Source organism: Triplophysa dalaica, chromosome 17 (genome assembly GCF_015846415.1).
Source record: "Triplophysa dalaica isolate WHDGS20190420 chromosome 17, ASM1584641v1, whole genome shotgun sequence".
Classification (NCBI taxonomy): Eukaryota; Metazoa; Chordata; class Actinopteri; order Cypriniformes; family Nemacheilidae; genus Triplophysa; species Triplophysa dalaica.
This window is the reverse complement of record NC_079558.1, coordinates 1,877,310-1,895,191: the sequence shown is the minus strand read 5'-3', so window position 1 is coordinate 1,895,191 and position 17,882 is coordinate 1,877,310. Positions and strand designations below refer to the sequence as shown.

General features: G+C 39.6%; 1 protein-coding gene across 1 annotated transcript in view; it reads right to left on the bottom strand.

The window, feature by feature from the left end:
• Window positions 1-17,882, bottom strand: part of sdk2b (sidekick cell adhesion molecule 2b) — a 232,147-nt gene that overhangs the window by 26,298 nt on the left and 187,967 nt on the right. Inside the window, 21 exon segments of the mRNA XM_056771461.1 lie at window positions 609-846; window positions 930-1,080; window positions 1,203-1,312; window positions 1,404-1,525; window positions 2,532-2,723; window positions 3,075-3,173; window positions 3,328-3,523; window positions 6,009-6,124; window positions 6,741-6,922; window positions 7,445-7,585; window positions 8,097-8,244; window positions 9,262-9,398; window positions 10,412-10,588; window positions 12,764-12,866; window positions 13,009-13,176; window positions 13,449-13,565; window positions 14,737-14,931; window positions 15,754-15,837; window positions 16,750-16,940; window positions 17,118-17,229; window positions 17,624-17,757. Coding sequence (XP_056627439.1) covers window positions 609-846; window positions 930-1,080; window positions 1,203-1,312; window positions 1,404-1,525; window positions 2,532-2,723; window positions 3,075-3,173; window positions 3,328-3,523; window positions 6,009-6,124; window positions 6,741-6,922; window positions 7,445-7,585; window positions 8,097-8,244; window positions 9,262-9,398; window positions 10,412-10,588; window positions 12,764-12,866; window positions 13,009-13,176; window positions 13,449-13,565; window positions 14,737-14,931; window positions 15,754-15,837; window positions 16,750-16,940; window positions 17,118-17,229; window positions 17,624-17,757 — 3,113 coding nt within the window.

Below are 17,882 nucleotides of genomic sequence, written 5' to 3'. Positions count from 1 at the left end.
ACGTACTGTATAAGCCAAATGATTTATAACCGAACTGCACATATGTGAACAATGCAAGGTATTTTAAATTCAATACAAAACAGATATTTCGGCCCCAAAAAATATGACTTTAATTATAGTAAACCACATTGAAGAGATGTTGTAATATAGCCACTTTACAAGTTCACTAAATCCAATTATTTATTCACGGAAAGATCTTTGATCTTCTTGATACTTGGAAACGTAAAACTAGTTAAAGGGATAGTATACAAAATAATTGGTCATCATTTATTCACCCTTATGTCGTTCAAAACCTGTGTGAATCTTTCTTCTGTAGAACACAAAATAAGATATTTTGAGGAATGTCCCTTTATGATATTGTATGGGTTTTCGCAAAGAAAGTCAATGGGGTCCCAATTTTTTTTTCACCAACGTTGTTTAAAAAAATCTTTTGTGTTCTGCAGAAGATAGAAAATCGCGCAGATTTGGAATGACATAAAGGTGAGTAAACGATCAAAGATTGTTCATTTTGACGTGAAAGTTTAAGTTAAAGTATCCCTTTAAGTTTGGCTAATATAGATATATAAATGTATACAATAAATATGCCTGAAGCCTGTCCTCTTCTTTACCAGATTCACGGGTTCTTCCGCGCACGGGCTGACTCCAGGGTCCTGCTCCGATGCCATTGATGGCCTGAACTCTGACCTCATACTCGGTCCACTCCTCCAGGTCTTCGATGGTGAACTCTCTCTCCAAACGGTCGGCTATAACATGCAGCAACGCTTTAGACGGAGCTCCAGTCCTGCTGTACTGCACACGGTAACCCACCGAATCAGGGTTCCCGTTGTACTCCCACTCAGGAAGAGGCTGAGAAAATAAACGAAAAAAAAGTTAAGTGCGTCAAAATTGTGTCTTGATCCGTCATATAGAGTGGGCTTTCTTTAACATACCACCCATCTGAGCCAAAGGCTTGTCTCGCTGGCTGTTCGCAGGGTGACGTTGGCCGGGGCCATATCAGGAGGAGCTTGCAGGGTTTGGATCTTTCTGGAAGGTTGGCTGGGTGGACTGGTGCCCACTATGTTGACCTGACGCATACGAAACCTGGAAATACAAGCCGTACGTCACTTGATATGATGAGTAAACAGTAAAAAACTAAGATCAGTAAAAATTGATTTATGTTACTGTTAGTTCAAAAGTAGACTGATTGGGTGCATAGATGTTACCTATAGAATGTATAGGGGTTGAGGCCGGAGACCTCCAGAGATCGTGCGTCAGGCTCATTAGACCTCTGATGGACCATCAGCCAATCTTCATTCTCTCCTACAACACCGACCTGAGAGCAGAGGTAAGGAAAGACTCATGTGAGCGAAAAGATCAACTCGGCAACTTAAAGGTTATGCTCCCTTGGATAAAGGGTGACCCACCTGGGCCTCCACCTGCCAGCGAGAAATTGAGGTCTTGCCGTCATAGCCCGGCTTAAATTGGAGGGTTACAGTTCGAGGGCCGATGTTTGAGATGGCCAGGTTTGTGGGAGGGCCGGGAAGCTCTGTAACAGGAGAGAGAAACGTGCTCTGGTATATAATAGTTTGGTGCTATAATAACACACATCCTCGGTTAGACAAAATATATTGATTAATTTGGCAATCCCTTGTTATTGATTTAGGGGGCGTATTTTATCACTTTTAATTATTTTTAAATTAGACGTTAAAGAAATTGACAATTTTTTTTGTATTATGGCGCCCCCTTTAGGTCAGATATAATTTTCTAACACATCCTGGGTAGGAAAGATATATATATATATACATGCATTTGGCATTGATTTAAAGTGCATTCAAATTTCATAATTTTAATTATCTTAAAATTTAATTTGAAAGAAATTCATTTTTTAAGCTGTGTTATGGGGCGCTTTTTATGTCGGGTTTTGCAAAAAAATCCTTATTTGAAAACAGTAAAATGTTGTCAGCCTGTTGGTATGCGGCTGTTGGATATTTTGGGTGTTTTGCATCTTCCCAGATGTTCTGATGCAGCTGTGTTTTAGGTCACAATTAAATCAAGTACAATTAAAAATCACTACAAAAAAATCTACTGTCAAACATCTGGGTAAAAGCATTCAATGATATAAATCCACAGTAACAGCGGTAACTCAGTTTATTATCATCAGATGACATATGTCTCCACTAAAACGCAGTATATGGCTGTAAACAGCGGGCTCTGCATAACCGTTCTGGATTCATTCATCTTTAAAGTCTGCGTTTACTTCCGAATGTGCGCAGTGAGCTCACGGTTCGAGTCTGGACGCCTTATGTTGTCTAATGAAGCAATAAAGCAGGAACGATCACTGCTGTGGGAGTCATTATGGTGAGCTCCACGCTGTCCGGACTCCTGTTAGTTACTCTGTGACTCTGGATGCAAGTGTTTGTGTAATAACCAGCGCTTGGACGTTTAACTTTATAACCCTCTGATGTGCTTTTAATGGGAGCACTTAAACCGGTGGTCTGGAGGAGAGATGTGTTAGTGAGTGTGTGTTTGAATGTTTGACTTTAAGCCTTTACCTGGCGGTACGCCCGAGGAGATGGTTGAAGAGGACAGCTGACCTTGACCCTTGGAGGTCATTCCGGCCACTTCTATGGTGTAGGTGGTGAGGGCTGTCAGTCCAGTTACTCTGTATTCCAGAGTAACATTAGGCAAGTAGTGCGTGACCCGTGTATTAGTGCGGTTATACTCTTCCCACGATATACGATAACCTAGGAGACAAATGTAAATCATTGGAATAATAAATGCGCTGGTCATCAATTTGGGGGATGGGCCATGTACTGTTCTTCAAACCTGTATGACTTTCTTCTTCAAAGCACAAAAGAAGATATTTTGAAGACTGTTGGAAACCAAACAACACTGGACTTCCATTGACTTCCATTGTATGGACACAGAACCACTGAGACATTTCTCAAAATATCTTCTTTGTGTTTCACAGAAGAAACAGTCAAACACAGGTTTTGAACGACATGACAGTGAATAATAGATGTGAGGATTTTATTTTCAGGGTAAACTATTAAGGTTAAGGTTCCTGGAGTCACCAGGACATGAGAACTACTCACCAGTCAGAACTCCGTTCTTTTCATTCGGGTCTCTCCAGCTGACTTTAAGAGACGTGTCCAGAATTTCAGTGAAGCTCAGGTGACCCACAGCACCAGGGGCTAAAAATAAATGACAGAGATGAGACCTTAAAAAAAACCTACAATACAGGTGTAGTTTACAGTTCGGTTTCTATTAAACAGGTGTCGCATAATTTCTTGCTCCCAACTAAGTATATTGTAAAGTGTGTATATCTGTGTGTATTTGATCACGCACTGTCTTCATGTGTGCGCACACGTCGTGGAGGACTGCGGGGACCATCTCCCGGTGTAGTGAAGCAGAGAACGGAGGTGTAATAGTCAGAGAATTTCTTCAAGCCTGTGACGTGGCCCACGTGCACCGTGTCCTGGAAGTTCGGCCGGACCGTCACTATCTTCATTTCATCCTCCTTTCCAGGCTCCCATGCCAACAGCTAATAAATAAAAAAATACAGAACGAAAAAGTTACAGAACATAATAATGAAATAATAATAATTTCAGTTTTAGTGTGTGTGTGTGTTCTATCCTAGGTAAAAACGGTTTACCAAAATTAAAACTTTCTGTTTATTGAAATCAACTAAAATGTAAACGAAAAACTGAGAAGGTGCCACAGAAATAATTTAAAACATCAATCTTATATAGCAACGAAGCATAACCAAAGATTTTTTAATAAAAGCTAATAATAAAAGTTAGGCTATTTTTTATATTAATAAAACTGCATTAAAACTTAAAAGAAGATAATAACTCTGGTTCTGTAACTTAAGAACGCTTTACAAACTTCATAATCTTATATCCTATTCATAAGATGAAAAGAAATGTATAAATATCTCTGTGTCTCAATCAACTGTGTAGGTTTGGGCCCATTTGCCTGACCAATTAGCTGTTGAAGACTAAGAAGATATTTTGAAGAATGTTGGAAAACAAACCCTTTTATGGCACTTTTGACTACCTTTTTTCATTTTTCAATGGTGGACAAAAACTGTTTGGTAACAAGCATTTTTCCAAATGTCTTTCTCTCTGTTCATCAGAACAAAGACATTTGTAACTCGAGGTTGAGTTAAGGCTGGAATACACTACAAGGCATCTAAAATCTGAATAGATTTAAAAAAAACTAGACATCATACACTTGCAGACTTTGAAATTTTGCATAGAAAACAATACATGATCAAATCTGCAGACTGGCGCAGACTTTCTGCAACAACGCAAGACTAAAAAACTGGGCTAAAATCTGTAAAAAGTCTTCCAGCCGGAAGTGAAGAAGAATTTTCATTTTTGGGTCAACTGTCCCTTTAAGGCTCACATCAAAGTTAAAACCTGGAAACTTTAAATTTGGTTTCATGGGAGGTTTAGAACCGAGACTTTTGAGTGTGTTTCTTATCTACATTTATTCATTTAGCAGTCTCCAACATTTTGTCAAAGGAGCCGATACTCCACAAAGCTGTGCGAATTTATAAGATGTTTGTCCAGTATTCAATTCTTTACAGACATTTTTACGCTCCTCCCGAGAGAAAAGAAATTGATCTGCCCGTCGCGTGTGTTGTTTATATCCAGAAAAAATACTTCAGCACAATAAGAAAATGAAGGCAGGCGGCCTGACACATTAGTCGTAATGGCTTATTAAACTGGTTTAGACTCACTCCCAGATTGCAGCAGCTTGGATTGGTGGGAAAATCAGAAAGCAGGCGGTTTGTTTTCTCTGTGGGCCTCTTCTGGAACATTCTTCTCTTATTCCCTATTTAATGCCCTCTGAGGAGAGTTTTCAGCGTCTATAAACTTTGAAATGCCAATATTATGGGAACAAGCGAGAAAACCGGCGACAGTTGAGTTGTTCTCCGGGGGACGATTCACATAGAATGAATTGCTTACCCTGATATCGCTGTTTATTCAAAACCATTGTTCGCTTTGTTTTAGCATCCAAGTCACTAAAGAAATTATGCAAATTGGGTAATGGCGCAAAAGCGGCCACAAAATTTGTGATTTGCACGGGGCACGTCCATGGATTTCACGCCTGTGATGTGTTGTGGAGTGTGAACAACCTGCAACTTCACACCTACAGTATAGATAGTGGGGTCCATCTCTATTTTGTTCCAGTACGTGTCTCAATTCAGATCCCGATATCTGAATCGTCTCTTTAACATGCCGAATGGCTACACGGCGCATCTGGATATGTGCCCTGTACATCCCTCATCTCCATCATTTAATTATGATGATGAATTACCGCCGCACTAGGAAATGTACACAAACATGTTTTTTAAATAAACCTCTGTTTACCTCCAGCTTTCTGTGGGCGGTAAAAGCAGCACATTAACCGCATCAGGCAGCGTCGATTTCTGAATCCCAATCATCCTGTAATAAGCATCATTTACGCGGAAAGAATGAAAATGACTTGATTTAAATATTCAGGTTGAAGTGCTGTGTTTTGTGCTGAAATGCCGTGCGCTAAGAGGCGTAAGCGTTTAGTAAATTCGCCCTTCAGGGTTTTATTTATTTATTTATTTGCTCGTCATTTCCTACGATGGTAGTCAATGGTCGCCAAAAACTGCTTGGTTACAAGCATTCTTCCAAATATCTTTCTCTGTGGTTTTCAGAACAAAGAAATTACAGTAGGCTATAAAGATTTGGAACAACTCACGTGTGGTAAGGATGACAGATTAAACATTTTGCGGTCAGCTGTTCCTTTAATTATTTTTAAAAAAAATTTCAAAACACTGACAAAATGTGCATTTGGAAGACCAAAGGCTTTAAATATTCACAGTATCTCACTTTCGTCAAAATGGAAATTAACATCATTCTGCGTTTCATTTTCCTGTTTCACTTGAAATAATGTCTGCTCATCAAACAAAGCTCATTTTGAGGTACTTCAGTGAGTCTTTCAGGCAATAGTGCAGATCGGTGGATTCTTATTCTTTCAGCGTTTACCTTGTAGCCCTGGTTGATACCGTTGATGAACTGCGGGTTCGGGGCTGTCCAGGTGAACCGGATTGTGGTGGAGTTGACGGGCTCTGCCTTCACACTGCCTGGAGCGATGGTGGGAACTGATTGACAGGTGAAATGGAAAAAGGAAGATGGAGACAGAAGGAGATGAGACTTCTTTTTATAGCAACAGACTTGGGCTGCGAAACTTTAAAAAGTGAGTAATGCTGGCTAGCTCCTTTGCCGGATATTAAAGCAAGACTATAGCAATATAATAAAACACACGAAAGTACAATAAATAGTAGCATTTATGAAATGAATAATAATGCATTTCATTAGCTTAAACAAACAAAAAAATTTGAAGGCAAATTATTTCCTAATAAAATGTTATGCTTTTAACAAGACTGTTAAAGCTCAAGAAAGTATATACATCAGTCATAAAAGGTATTCAAATGACTTCAGAAAGTGAATATGTCTTCTTAAGTAAAATGTCGTTTGCATAACAATGGCGGTTACAAATGCTTTTTGGAGCTTAATTTTGGCTCCACCTTTTAAATTATGGAAAATATAGAGTTTTATGAATAAAAAAGAAAAAGAGACTTCATATATGGCTCATCCAATCAGAATTGAAGTTTGGCTTTATCCAAGTTATAGACAAAGAGGTCATAGTTACCCTACAAGCTTTACTCTATCGGAAACGTGTTTAATCAGTTCATCAGATCTACAGTAAACCCTCACCTCCCTGTAGAGTCCACTCTGTAACCTTATGGCAGTAAACGCCCAGCCCAGCTCCATTATAAGCAGCCACCTCGATCTCATAGTTAGTCCAGATGATGAGATCCTCCAAAAGCAGGTTTGTAACTTCAGGGTTAGAGAGATTTTTATACTGAATATCCACGGGAAGACCGGTCAGCCGATACCTGAGATTAGAGAATGTTTACATTATTACTGTGAGATAATATTTCCTAACCTCGGTAAACACGAGATAACCCTGTCTGAATGACTATGATAACCATCAATACATACACACTGTCATCTATTCTTTGTATTCAGATCATTTTTTCATTTGGCAATACCGTCTACAAACAACAGAGGGCGACACAGAACCACAGGAGAAATTTCATCATGGTTTTTTCCTATGCAGAGGACCTGTGGATGTATAACCAAGGTCAGGCATCATTACTTAAATTTGCAAAACCGAAGAAGCGTCTCGGGTTTTCTCATTAAGACATACGCAAGAACAAAAACTCCACTTCGCTGTCATTAATTCACTGACGGGGAGGAAACGACGAAACAAAATACAGGAGTAACCTTGAAATATAAATATAACAGCAATCCTTAAATCTTTGCACATTAAAAGAATACAGTCTACTGTTATTAAAACACTCTGAAGAGGGTAACATCTAATAGAGGACCTCAGACATGATGTACTCATGTCTCACCGGATGACGTATCCTCTCAGGATGCCGTTCTGATGGCTTTCTGGTGGAGGCTGCCATTGAATCATGATGGACTGGTTGGTGCGACCGCTGGCTATGACGTTCTGAGGGGGTGCGCTGGGCGGCTCCTCCGGAAGAGAGACCCTGGAGGACAGAAGATGCGTATCTGTAGATATTTGCTTTCATTGATATTCACTTTTCTCAGAATAAGTCACGGATGGATGAGATAAACACATAAATAGCGGATGCACTTGTGTACTGTACATAAAGCAACCCACAATGGCAAACACAAACAAGCTTGCCCGTCTTGTATATCTGAGTTGGGATCATCTTGGCTAGATAAGGTTTTCCTCAAACCTCGGGAGAAGGGATTTGTGTCCATTCCAATGGGGACATTTGGACTTCTAGAATAAGCATCTAAAAGCCTTCTTGCGAGCTGAGGGCTATGGAGACACTGATCCTTGAAAGATGCACACGTTCCCACACATACAAAGCTTTAAGACAGATAAATCCTCCCATATACACTGTCACCCATGCAGCCCGTGAGAGCCGAAGCAATTTTCACATGCTGTGGCAGAGTTATTGAGTTATCTTTATGGTCAAAAAGGGCACAGAGTGGTACTTGGCAGGCTTTAGGACCCTGTGATCAGCTCACCGGTCAGTCTCCTTGCTGAACTGGCCCTTGCCGACATCATTGACAGCACACAGGCGGAACTGATACGAGCGTGCCGGGATCAGTCCGTTTACGGTCACCACTGTGGACTCGGGTTCGATGTTGGCCAATAGGACAGTCCATGGAGCATCTATGTAAAGCAAATAAAATGTACAATGAGCTAATAAAACAATAAAGGCTTCATAAAATGAGTTTAATAGAGTTTAATGTTCCAGTTATTGCATTTTTTTTGGCTTTGTGGATGCTTAGAAATCTGCACACTGATGCTTCAGGGGGGATATACTTCTCTGTTAACCGACGATTATCTCAAAAACCTATGATGTGTAATAATTATGAATTACAAAACTTTTTTAAAAGTTTAACACTATTAATAATTAAGAATGTTCTTGTTTGTCTATTCAGAGAATCAAACATTTACGACATTCAGGCTATAAATGTTGTTCTTATGTTATTTAATGATATTAGATAATAATACTATATTAACATTACTGTATGTGTTTAAGGGTGGGTAGTATGACTGCTTTTAATTTGCAGTAACGATATACACAACGATATAGACAACTTAGGAAAATGCAAACAACGCTGGTTCAATGCTGGTCCAGAAGAACTTCCTATTGTTTTTAGCACTGGACAAACTTTTAAAATGAATAGAACCAACAGCAAATGTATAACCAAATCAAAATGTTCAACAAATATACTTAAGATATAATACATATGTAAAATTTTAACAATAATGAACCAGTGTCAGCGTGACCTCTCAGTACAGAAATGAAAAAGATGGAAAAATCGCCCATTTTCGCAGCACCGTCCGAACAAATTTTCTATGGTCAAATTCTTGTCTGACCGCGGAATTAGCCACGCCCACTTATTTACATGCTGTGGTATACACAGAATATACTATACAAATCTGTTTTTTGTTGACATTTTTCTCTCTCAATGGTGTATTAGCCAAGTCCTATACAGTGTGTATTCAGTAAAACAGCAGAAGTGCTTTTAAATTTTGGGTGTCCTGGAAAACAGCCACCATTAAAATGATTTTCAGACCATGTTTCCATAAAAAAATACACTTTAAATCCCCTTGCCAAGGTTGACGGTCCAAATAGCAGGTATCCCTTTTCAAATGACTCAACCGAAACGCGCTACTCACTGTTTTCAGACACTTCCAGAATGTAGCGGATGAGAGGGCTGTTCCCGTCGAAGGGTTTGGCCCACGTCAGGTTAATGGCTCTCTTCTCTGTAGTGCTCAACACCGCTGTGGGGTTCTCAGGGGCATGAGGCAGCTGCCTGTGGGGTCGTGTGTTATTTAAAGAGAGAGAGACAGTTTTGGGTTTAATGAGCTCCAGGCAACATTATTTCTAAAATTACACTCAGTGAATATCTGAAGAAAACAGGCATATAAATAACTAAAGAAACCAGAAAAGAAAAGTGAGATAATCGTTCACCGGTGCAACAGTGTTTAGCAGAAAATCTGCAACCAGCAAACCAGAGTATTGAAATGAAAAGCCTTTCAGTAAAATTATTCCAAAACTATTATTTTATAATTTTCATGCACTTCTTCTGTTTATATTTAATAAAAAGTTACAAATCGCAGCTTTAAAACTGATGTTCTTCAAATGAAATGATGGAGAAGAGCATTATAAATAGCATGTGGAGCTATCAATGACTGCAATTTATTCTTAATAACTCCCTCCAGAGCATCTTCTTTTTAAAGCTCTCTTAGAGCTCTTCACACATGATTATTTCCAAAATAATACATCGTAAACAACTGATCAAAACAGACACGCGAATAGTTGGATTGAGAAAGCTAACAAAAGGAAAACGTGAGAAAATCATTCAGCTGTGAATTTGTACAAGAGAGAAAAAGTGTCGAGAGGGAGAGAAAGAGAGCAAGGGATTGAAAAAAGATAACATGCAGAATAGGAAAGTGGACATAAACGATTAATGTGAGATTATCAAATCGATCAGAGACATGAAAATTAAACTGGAAAGGACGAAACAGACACACTTGACAAAAATGAGAGAGAGAATACAGAAAATGAACAGACCGATATACAGTATGAAAAGGAAAAAACATGTGCAGACAATAACCGCTGTATCGAATTAAAAATGCTGTGAACGACACTGAAAATTCAGGTGGAAATAAAGAATAAGGTGAGGTGATGGACAGAGGTATTGAAAAACCCATTGAGACACAATTTACGGAGAGCAAGTGAAATCAAAAAGTAATGATGAGAAGAGATGAGGAGCTCTATGGATAGAATCACAGAGGATACTGGGAAAATGGTTTCATCTCTGACCTCACACGTAGGTGAGCGTTGCGGGAGTCGTTGCCGCCCACTGATGTCACTCTGCAAGTGTACGTGCCGATGTCACCTGACCAGGTCTGAGAGATGTGCAGGGTCCCGTTATTGTCCAGACGCAGTCGAGGTAGAGACTGAGGGATGATAACCTGACCGTCTTTCTCCCAAACAAACCTGGTGGATCCAACATACACAAGATACAAGTGAGTGGGACATCTTCATAACCACATTTACTTTCAGTACTGATAAAGCGGATCGCAAGCATCAATTACCCACAATGCAACATATTTATGATAAACATACATAAATTCAAGATTGGTTCCAATGATACTCATGATATTTGCAGACAGACAAATCCCATACACTAGAGGAAAGACTTGAGCCAAATCTCAAGTATTTCCCCTTAAAAGAAGAAAAAAAACGATACCACACCCTTGTAACCAGACGGCCATCACCCACAACCCCAGATCACTGTGACTTTTGCACTCGCTTTATCACCCGCATATTTGTATTGCTTAAAATGACTTTTCCCTGTCCATACAGCTCCGGTTACATACTCAGAAAATAAGTGTCATTTCAGCGGGGAAGAAAGCTATTACATTTTAATGAAAGATTATGAAAGACTTTCTTTCAAAATCCTCAGAATAATGCGTTTTCATAAATCATGCATCCAATAAGGAAGCTTTATTAAAAAAAGTAAATAGGGTCAACTCGGATTTCATATAGCCTTTAAATAAAAAATAAGTTGAGGAACTGAAACTGGAAATTTGAAGAAACCAAGCTGTGTTATTCGAAAAGAAAGATTCTGTTATCATTTATTCATCCTTATCTCATTCCAATACTGTTTATGAGTCTATGAGAATTTTTTTTGTGTCCATACAATGGAAGTAAATGGGGTCCAGTGTTGTTTGGTTACCAATGTTCTTCTTCAAAATATCTTATGTGTTTCGCAGTCATACAGGTTTGGAAACGAGGGTAAGAAAATGATGACAGCATTTTCTTTATTGGGTGAACGATCCCTTTAAATGATTCAATGCATGTACTGATTCTCTTGTATCGCCAAATGATATTTCACAAACTCACATGGGATACCACATAACACCTGAGAGCGTACGAAACCGTGCGTTTAACCATTTCCCCATACAACATTTATCATAAACACACAGTATAGCGCACAGGGAACATCCAAGGTCGCCCAAAGCTTCTAACAGATGTGTCCAACCTGAAGCAATCGATTCTTTTACAGGCGCTGCAAACACATGCACAAACGCGTGATTAATTGCATCGTGGTCCGGCTTGTTGGAAATCCTTTTACTGCTGTTATCAATTACTGCTTCCATCCAACACAATTACCCCTCCTACTAATCCGTCATTCTTTAGCACATAAGCGGGTGATCGGAGAGAGAGAGAGAGAGAGAGACATCACTGAATCAGCTAAAACCGTGAAGACCACACTTGTTTTCATCGAGAGGAACTCATTGAAAGTTTACAGGTTTTTAATGAGACTGAGTTGAGTCTTCACATCACTTCTCTCTGTCAGTCAGTCAGCGTTAATAGAGGAAGGTCAAGCACGCTGTGACAGCAGGCAGATTCAAAGGACTTTCAAAGATCTCCACTGGGAGTTGTGAGGATGTTTGGCTGTAAATGTTGAGATAATGTAATGCCTCATCGGTACGCAGCGGTGAGCCTGAGCTACCTGGAGAGGAGCCGTTTAAAGATACAGTAACATACAATGGCATACACATTTAAAAAAAAAAAATTGGGGTGTGTCCACCGAGGCGTTTACGCCTGCGGCCGGCGCGTTTTTTCAATTGGTTTCAACAGCAACGCCGCGCTTTTAAAATAACCCATATTGTTGCTCATAGAATGCCTTACAGACTTGAAAGTACATTAAACCCAAATATCTAACTCTGGTGCGAAACTCATCCCGCATCGGACACATATGATGACTTAAAACATGACATATGGACTAAAAATCAAAACCTTAAAAGGACACGAAAGAATTAAAGGGACAGTTTCCTCAAAATCAAACGTTACCATTATTTATTCACCCCCGTGTGATTCCAACCCTATATGACTTTCTTTCTTCCTCAGAACACAATAGAAGATCTTTTGAAGAATGTTGATAATCAAACAAATCTCAACCTCATTGACTTCCATTGTATGGACACAAAACCACTGAGACATTTCTCAAAATATATTCTCTTTCGTGTTCCAAAGAATAACTCTCTCTGAATAATGTGAGAGTGAATCAATTATGAGAATGTTTATTTGTGATTTATCTCTTTAAATGTGGGCCCACGCAATATTGTATATTAAGACGCAACCTGAATCATAAGTGCGCCTCACCTGACTGAAACGCTAGGGTCATGTGTCACGCCGCAGGTCATGGTGGCTTTCGTTCCCTTGATCACACTCTGGTCCTGGGGAGGATTTGTGATGCGGGTACGTGCTGTAAGAAGAAAAGGTGTGTATAACACAGATGTCATGTAAACCCGCTCACAATTCTCTTTATTCAGAACATGGACACATCACACATTAAGTACAAAGACACTCGGTGATCTACACTTCAAAAACACGTCACACGCACTCACCCCAGACCACGAGGTCAGCCGAGGCTTCGTCTATGCCGCGGGAGTTGCTGGCCATGCAGGTGTAGGTTCCGGCGTCTGAGATGTGGGAGGGGCTTATGAGTAAACTTCCTGACTCCAGGAGAGTGAACCGCGGTAGTTGAACCGAGCCGCTCGCCAGCACACGCTCTCCTGCGGAGATCAAAAACGGACACAGGAATGAACACAATGCATAAATAAACAAAATGTCCATCGCATGTCCGGATTCATGTGTGAACCGGACGTTGCAATGAAAAAGTGGTTGTGGAATGAAGTGGTAAAACATAACCAGGCAAACCGATACAACAAAGGATCAGAGAGGCATCGGGGTGAAGTGCAACCTGGGAGCTTGAGAGCTTGTGCTTTTAAGATGTTTTTTTTCAGGTGCGAGTGAGAGTGGAAGGTGAGGGATGCGTGTTCTTCACCTTTCTGCCAGGTGATGGCAGGGCGGGGAGCTCCTGAGGTCTCGCAGTGCAGGATAACTGACATGCCGTCTATCACCGTGCTGTCTGAAGGGCCGGCAGTGATGTTCGGGGCGATACCTTTGAGAGAGAAACACAGACTATATGAGAAAAACAGAGAAGTAACATCGACCAACACACGTTGGTGTTCCGACACACTTTATGAACTTCCTGTTGTTTGTAAATGTAAGGAAGTACAAAGAACCGCAGTGTTCAAAACCGTCTCCTTAACATTCCCCGAATCACAACGATATGCTTATAAGAATGATTTATAAATTGAGTACGATTTGGTGGGAAATGTTAGATTGAATTTCATTTGACCTCAACAAATGTTACACAACTGCCAATTTCACGTATCAAACAGAGATGGGGAAATAGATGGGGTCGCACAATATACCTGTACTGTAAATAACTGTAAATAACCGTGAAAACCATGATTCTCAATATTGTGTTTACCCATATATTTTAATATCATAAATAATTCAGCAACCTATTTATAGTTTTGCCTTTTAGAGAGTTTGTAGCCAAAATAGTTATAAACTCTCTCTCTGTCTCCATCAATCATATTTTACGTGTGATTAAAAATAAAATAAAAAACATTGCAAAATCATTGTATTAATTAAAAACATTTTAGCACTATGATTTTAAATTCAATATATTTTACTGTACAGCAACCACAGAAATGACACAATGATCATTTCACACGAATCAAAATGCTTAGAAACCAAACAAGCAAAAAAGGAACGATACAAAACGCACAAACGCTAAACACAAACAAACAATACACCGGGAAACGCAGACAGGCTGTCTGGAGAAGTGTACTTGTGAACTTCGTGGGGCTTCGTGATGTTCGGCGTTAGCGAGGTAAATAGCAGCCAGATTCGGCGTTTAGTGTTTTTAGCAGCTCTGTGCGTTTCTAAAAGCGGCGAGATAAGCTCAGTCAGTCCTCCATAAAAGCCCCTTTATCTCTCTCTGTCTCTCTGTCAGTCTCTCTCTCTTTCTAACTATTCCTCTCACAACAGGGTATTAATCACAGCCCCGGCACGCTGACAAAAAAGCAGCACAGCGGCCTGAGAAAGTGGGTCCTGGAAGAAAGGAAAGGGAGAGATTGTTGCTGTGGCATAAAAAGCTTTTCTGGAAGAGAGAGTGAGAGAGAAATGTCCAAATGCATTTGTGCAACAGAGTATGAAGAGAAGAAAGGGAGACAGTGGGAAGATGTAATCTGGGGAGACGGACCAAAAGACGAACTCACTCGTAACAGCGAGGTAGGTGTTGGTCTGGACCTCTCCGGCCTGGTTGCGGGCGAAGCATTGGAACATTCCAGTGTCATCAGGCAGGAGGCCATTAACCTGCAGACTGCCACCCGCCAGAACTCTGTATCGAGGGGTCTTCACGGGGCTTATGGGTATGGCGTCTTTATACCATACAATGTCAGGCTGAGGGACACCTAAAAGAAGCACATGTGAAAAGTTCAAATGCATACATTTGGTTATAGATTTAATGATTAGGGATGTAACAATATGATCGATATCGTGTTATCGCAATAGCGATCTCAATGTTATCGTGGTCATATTTTGGCAAGGTCCATCTGGTGCAATATTTTATTTTATAAAAGGGATTTTTAGGTCATTTGGCCCAAATCATAATATAAGTTGTACCTCTAAGCAACCGTTATGATTAGAGGATAAAGAAGATGTTTATGACAAGTTTCCGTCATTTGTAATTTTAAATATAGCAATAAATATTGTGCCATGGACGGTATACCGAGGGATTATTGCACAGTGAGATTTTGATATTGTTACATCCCAATTAATGATATATGACATGATATGATTTGAAATGAGATATGATATATTATATGATAAATGATTAAATTAAATCTTTTTAACACAAAAAGACAAAAATGCATCCTCAAGCTTCAAACTTTAGGCTGGTAGCATGCTGTCCGTATGGGTGCACTGAGGTGATTTTACATTATTAAATGTGGACAAAAATCCCAGCACACTGTGTATATCTGAATGTTTATGGTGAACGTAACCTAACCAGGTTAGATGTGACAAGGTGATAAATCACAACTCTCCCCACTTGAATTACTTGCTTGCTTAATGGGTATCCCCACCTACAACGAAATCTCATTTGTCCAATATCCTGATCCATATAGGCCTAGCTCTATATTAAACATCCAATCTATTCAGATTAGTAGTCATCTTGTGCAGCTCAGAAAAACTGCTCGAAAAACCAGTTGATTTAGATGTCAGGAACGTCTGACCTCTGGCCTGGCAGGGTATGTCCACAACTTTCTCCATCTCTGCTGTGATGTGTTTCTCTGGTTCCTTCACAAACTGAGGTGGTTCTGTGAAAGATAAAGAAAGGGCAGATAAGGGTGCTGAGCTTTGGTACATTTCAATGCAATGAGATTTATTAATAGATTTATTTTTGTGTCCTAATGTTTGACCCAATTGCTTCCATTGTTTACCCAACTTGTAAGTCGCTTTGGATAAAAGCGTCTGCTAAATGACTAAATGTAAATGTATTAAAGGGGAATGGCTAAAGAAACAGAGACAAACAAAAAACCTTAATTTAAGAGATTAACATATCTGAAACATTCTGTAAATAAGTTAATTTAAAATAACAACTGTAGAGTCAACTATCAATACTGGGGCTGTCAAATGTTTAAACATGAATCGCGATTTATAGCTTTCAGTATAAAAGCTCAAATGATATATGTGTATTGTCTATATGTGTACTGTGCATATTCATTTTATATTTATAAAAACACATCTACATGCATACAGTATATTTGAGAAAAATCTAAAAATGTATATACATTTCTATATCGTATCAATTATTGGTAAATATTTTGTTAAACAATCGTTTGACATCCCTGATTCAATACATATTTGTATGTTATGTTTCTAAAAAGCTTTACACAAATTTTGAAGCTTAACAGTGTAACATATATATTAACCTTGTTTCCATAAAGCTTCTTTAAATATATACGCATTATTTAAAACACTATACATACAATAAAAAAAATACATATAAATGTATTAATGTGCATTGGACAGTTCAGTTATTTAAAGCAATTTATATTCAGGTTTATATCTAAAATAAGATTTATTTAGGTTCTAGTAGCAAGAAGTAAAATTCAAGCTGTAAAAATGAAATATAAAGTTAGAAAAATGCACCCTGCATCATTCTGCAATTCACAGATCTATACTCTCTCAATGTAGTTTCAGTACTGTATGAAATCCCAGTGTTTTACCGAGCACATTCAGGTAAGCTCCAGCGCTGACAGAGGGGACGCTGCTGCTGCGGAGAACAGCCTCACACTCATAGAATCCAGAGTCGCTGACAACCGGACTCAAAACGGTTAGTCTGCGGTTAAAATCACTGAGCCCGCTCCTCACTGGAACACCGTCTTTCTTCCAACTGATGCTCAGTTTTATTAAAGGCCTTATAGAGAATTAAAGAGTGAAAGAGAATTGTCACAGAAATATTTTAGATTTCATGTTTTGACTACTTAATCAGGACAACATCTTTAACACAAACAAATCATTTAGATTCAGTTGCAATATCGTCATCTATCGGGCAATACGGGAAATACATTAAAATGAGTGATTGCATGGTCACCTGGCATTGGCTACACACTCCATCGTGACTTCGGACGTTCCAGAAATGACGCTGGTGTTTCTCGGTGGGATGACAATAGTGGGAGCGATGGGGTCTGCAGGACCACCGACATCTAAAGACAGAGAGAGTGTAAATGAGAGCACAAGCAGGTGTGTTGTGACACGCAGGTAAAAGTGAAGGATTTTTGTAATTGAACTCTCATGTGTCATCTTCAGGTGTGAACGTGCGTACGGGAATTGGAGGCCGCAGCTGGTGTCTCTTACTGTATGTGTTGCTATGGCATGTGACAGATTTGCATTTGCAAAGGGAGATTATAAACCTGCTCTCCCGTCAGCAGTGTGTGCATGTTTGTTGTGTTCTGTCAACACATTGCCTGCAGAGAAAGTGATTGCAAAGTTTGTGGGGAAAAACTGTTTTTTACGATCTTCAATCCTCTGCACCTTTGTAAGGAAGTGTAAATGCTGTTATAGTTCTGAATAACAGAAGTGATTAACACGTGTTCATACTTTCCACAGAAAGCGTTATGGGCTGGCCTGTCTTGTTTTCCCCGTTCTTATCGTTGACGGCTTGTACGTAGTATCTCCCGGCATCTGGGGCCACGGTGGACAGGATAACCAGCGTGTTGTCCAGAGTGATGGCTCTGTAAAAAAAACCTGAATAAATATCTAAAAATTCTCCAAATACCAGCTGTCAGATACAGACATCCGGCTCGAACACTAAATCTGCCAGATCTCCACCAAGCTGAAGGCCAAATGTTGAAGAAGA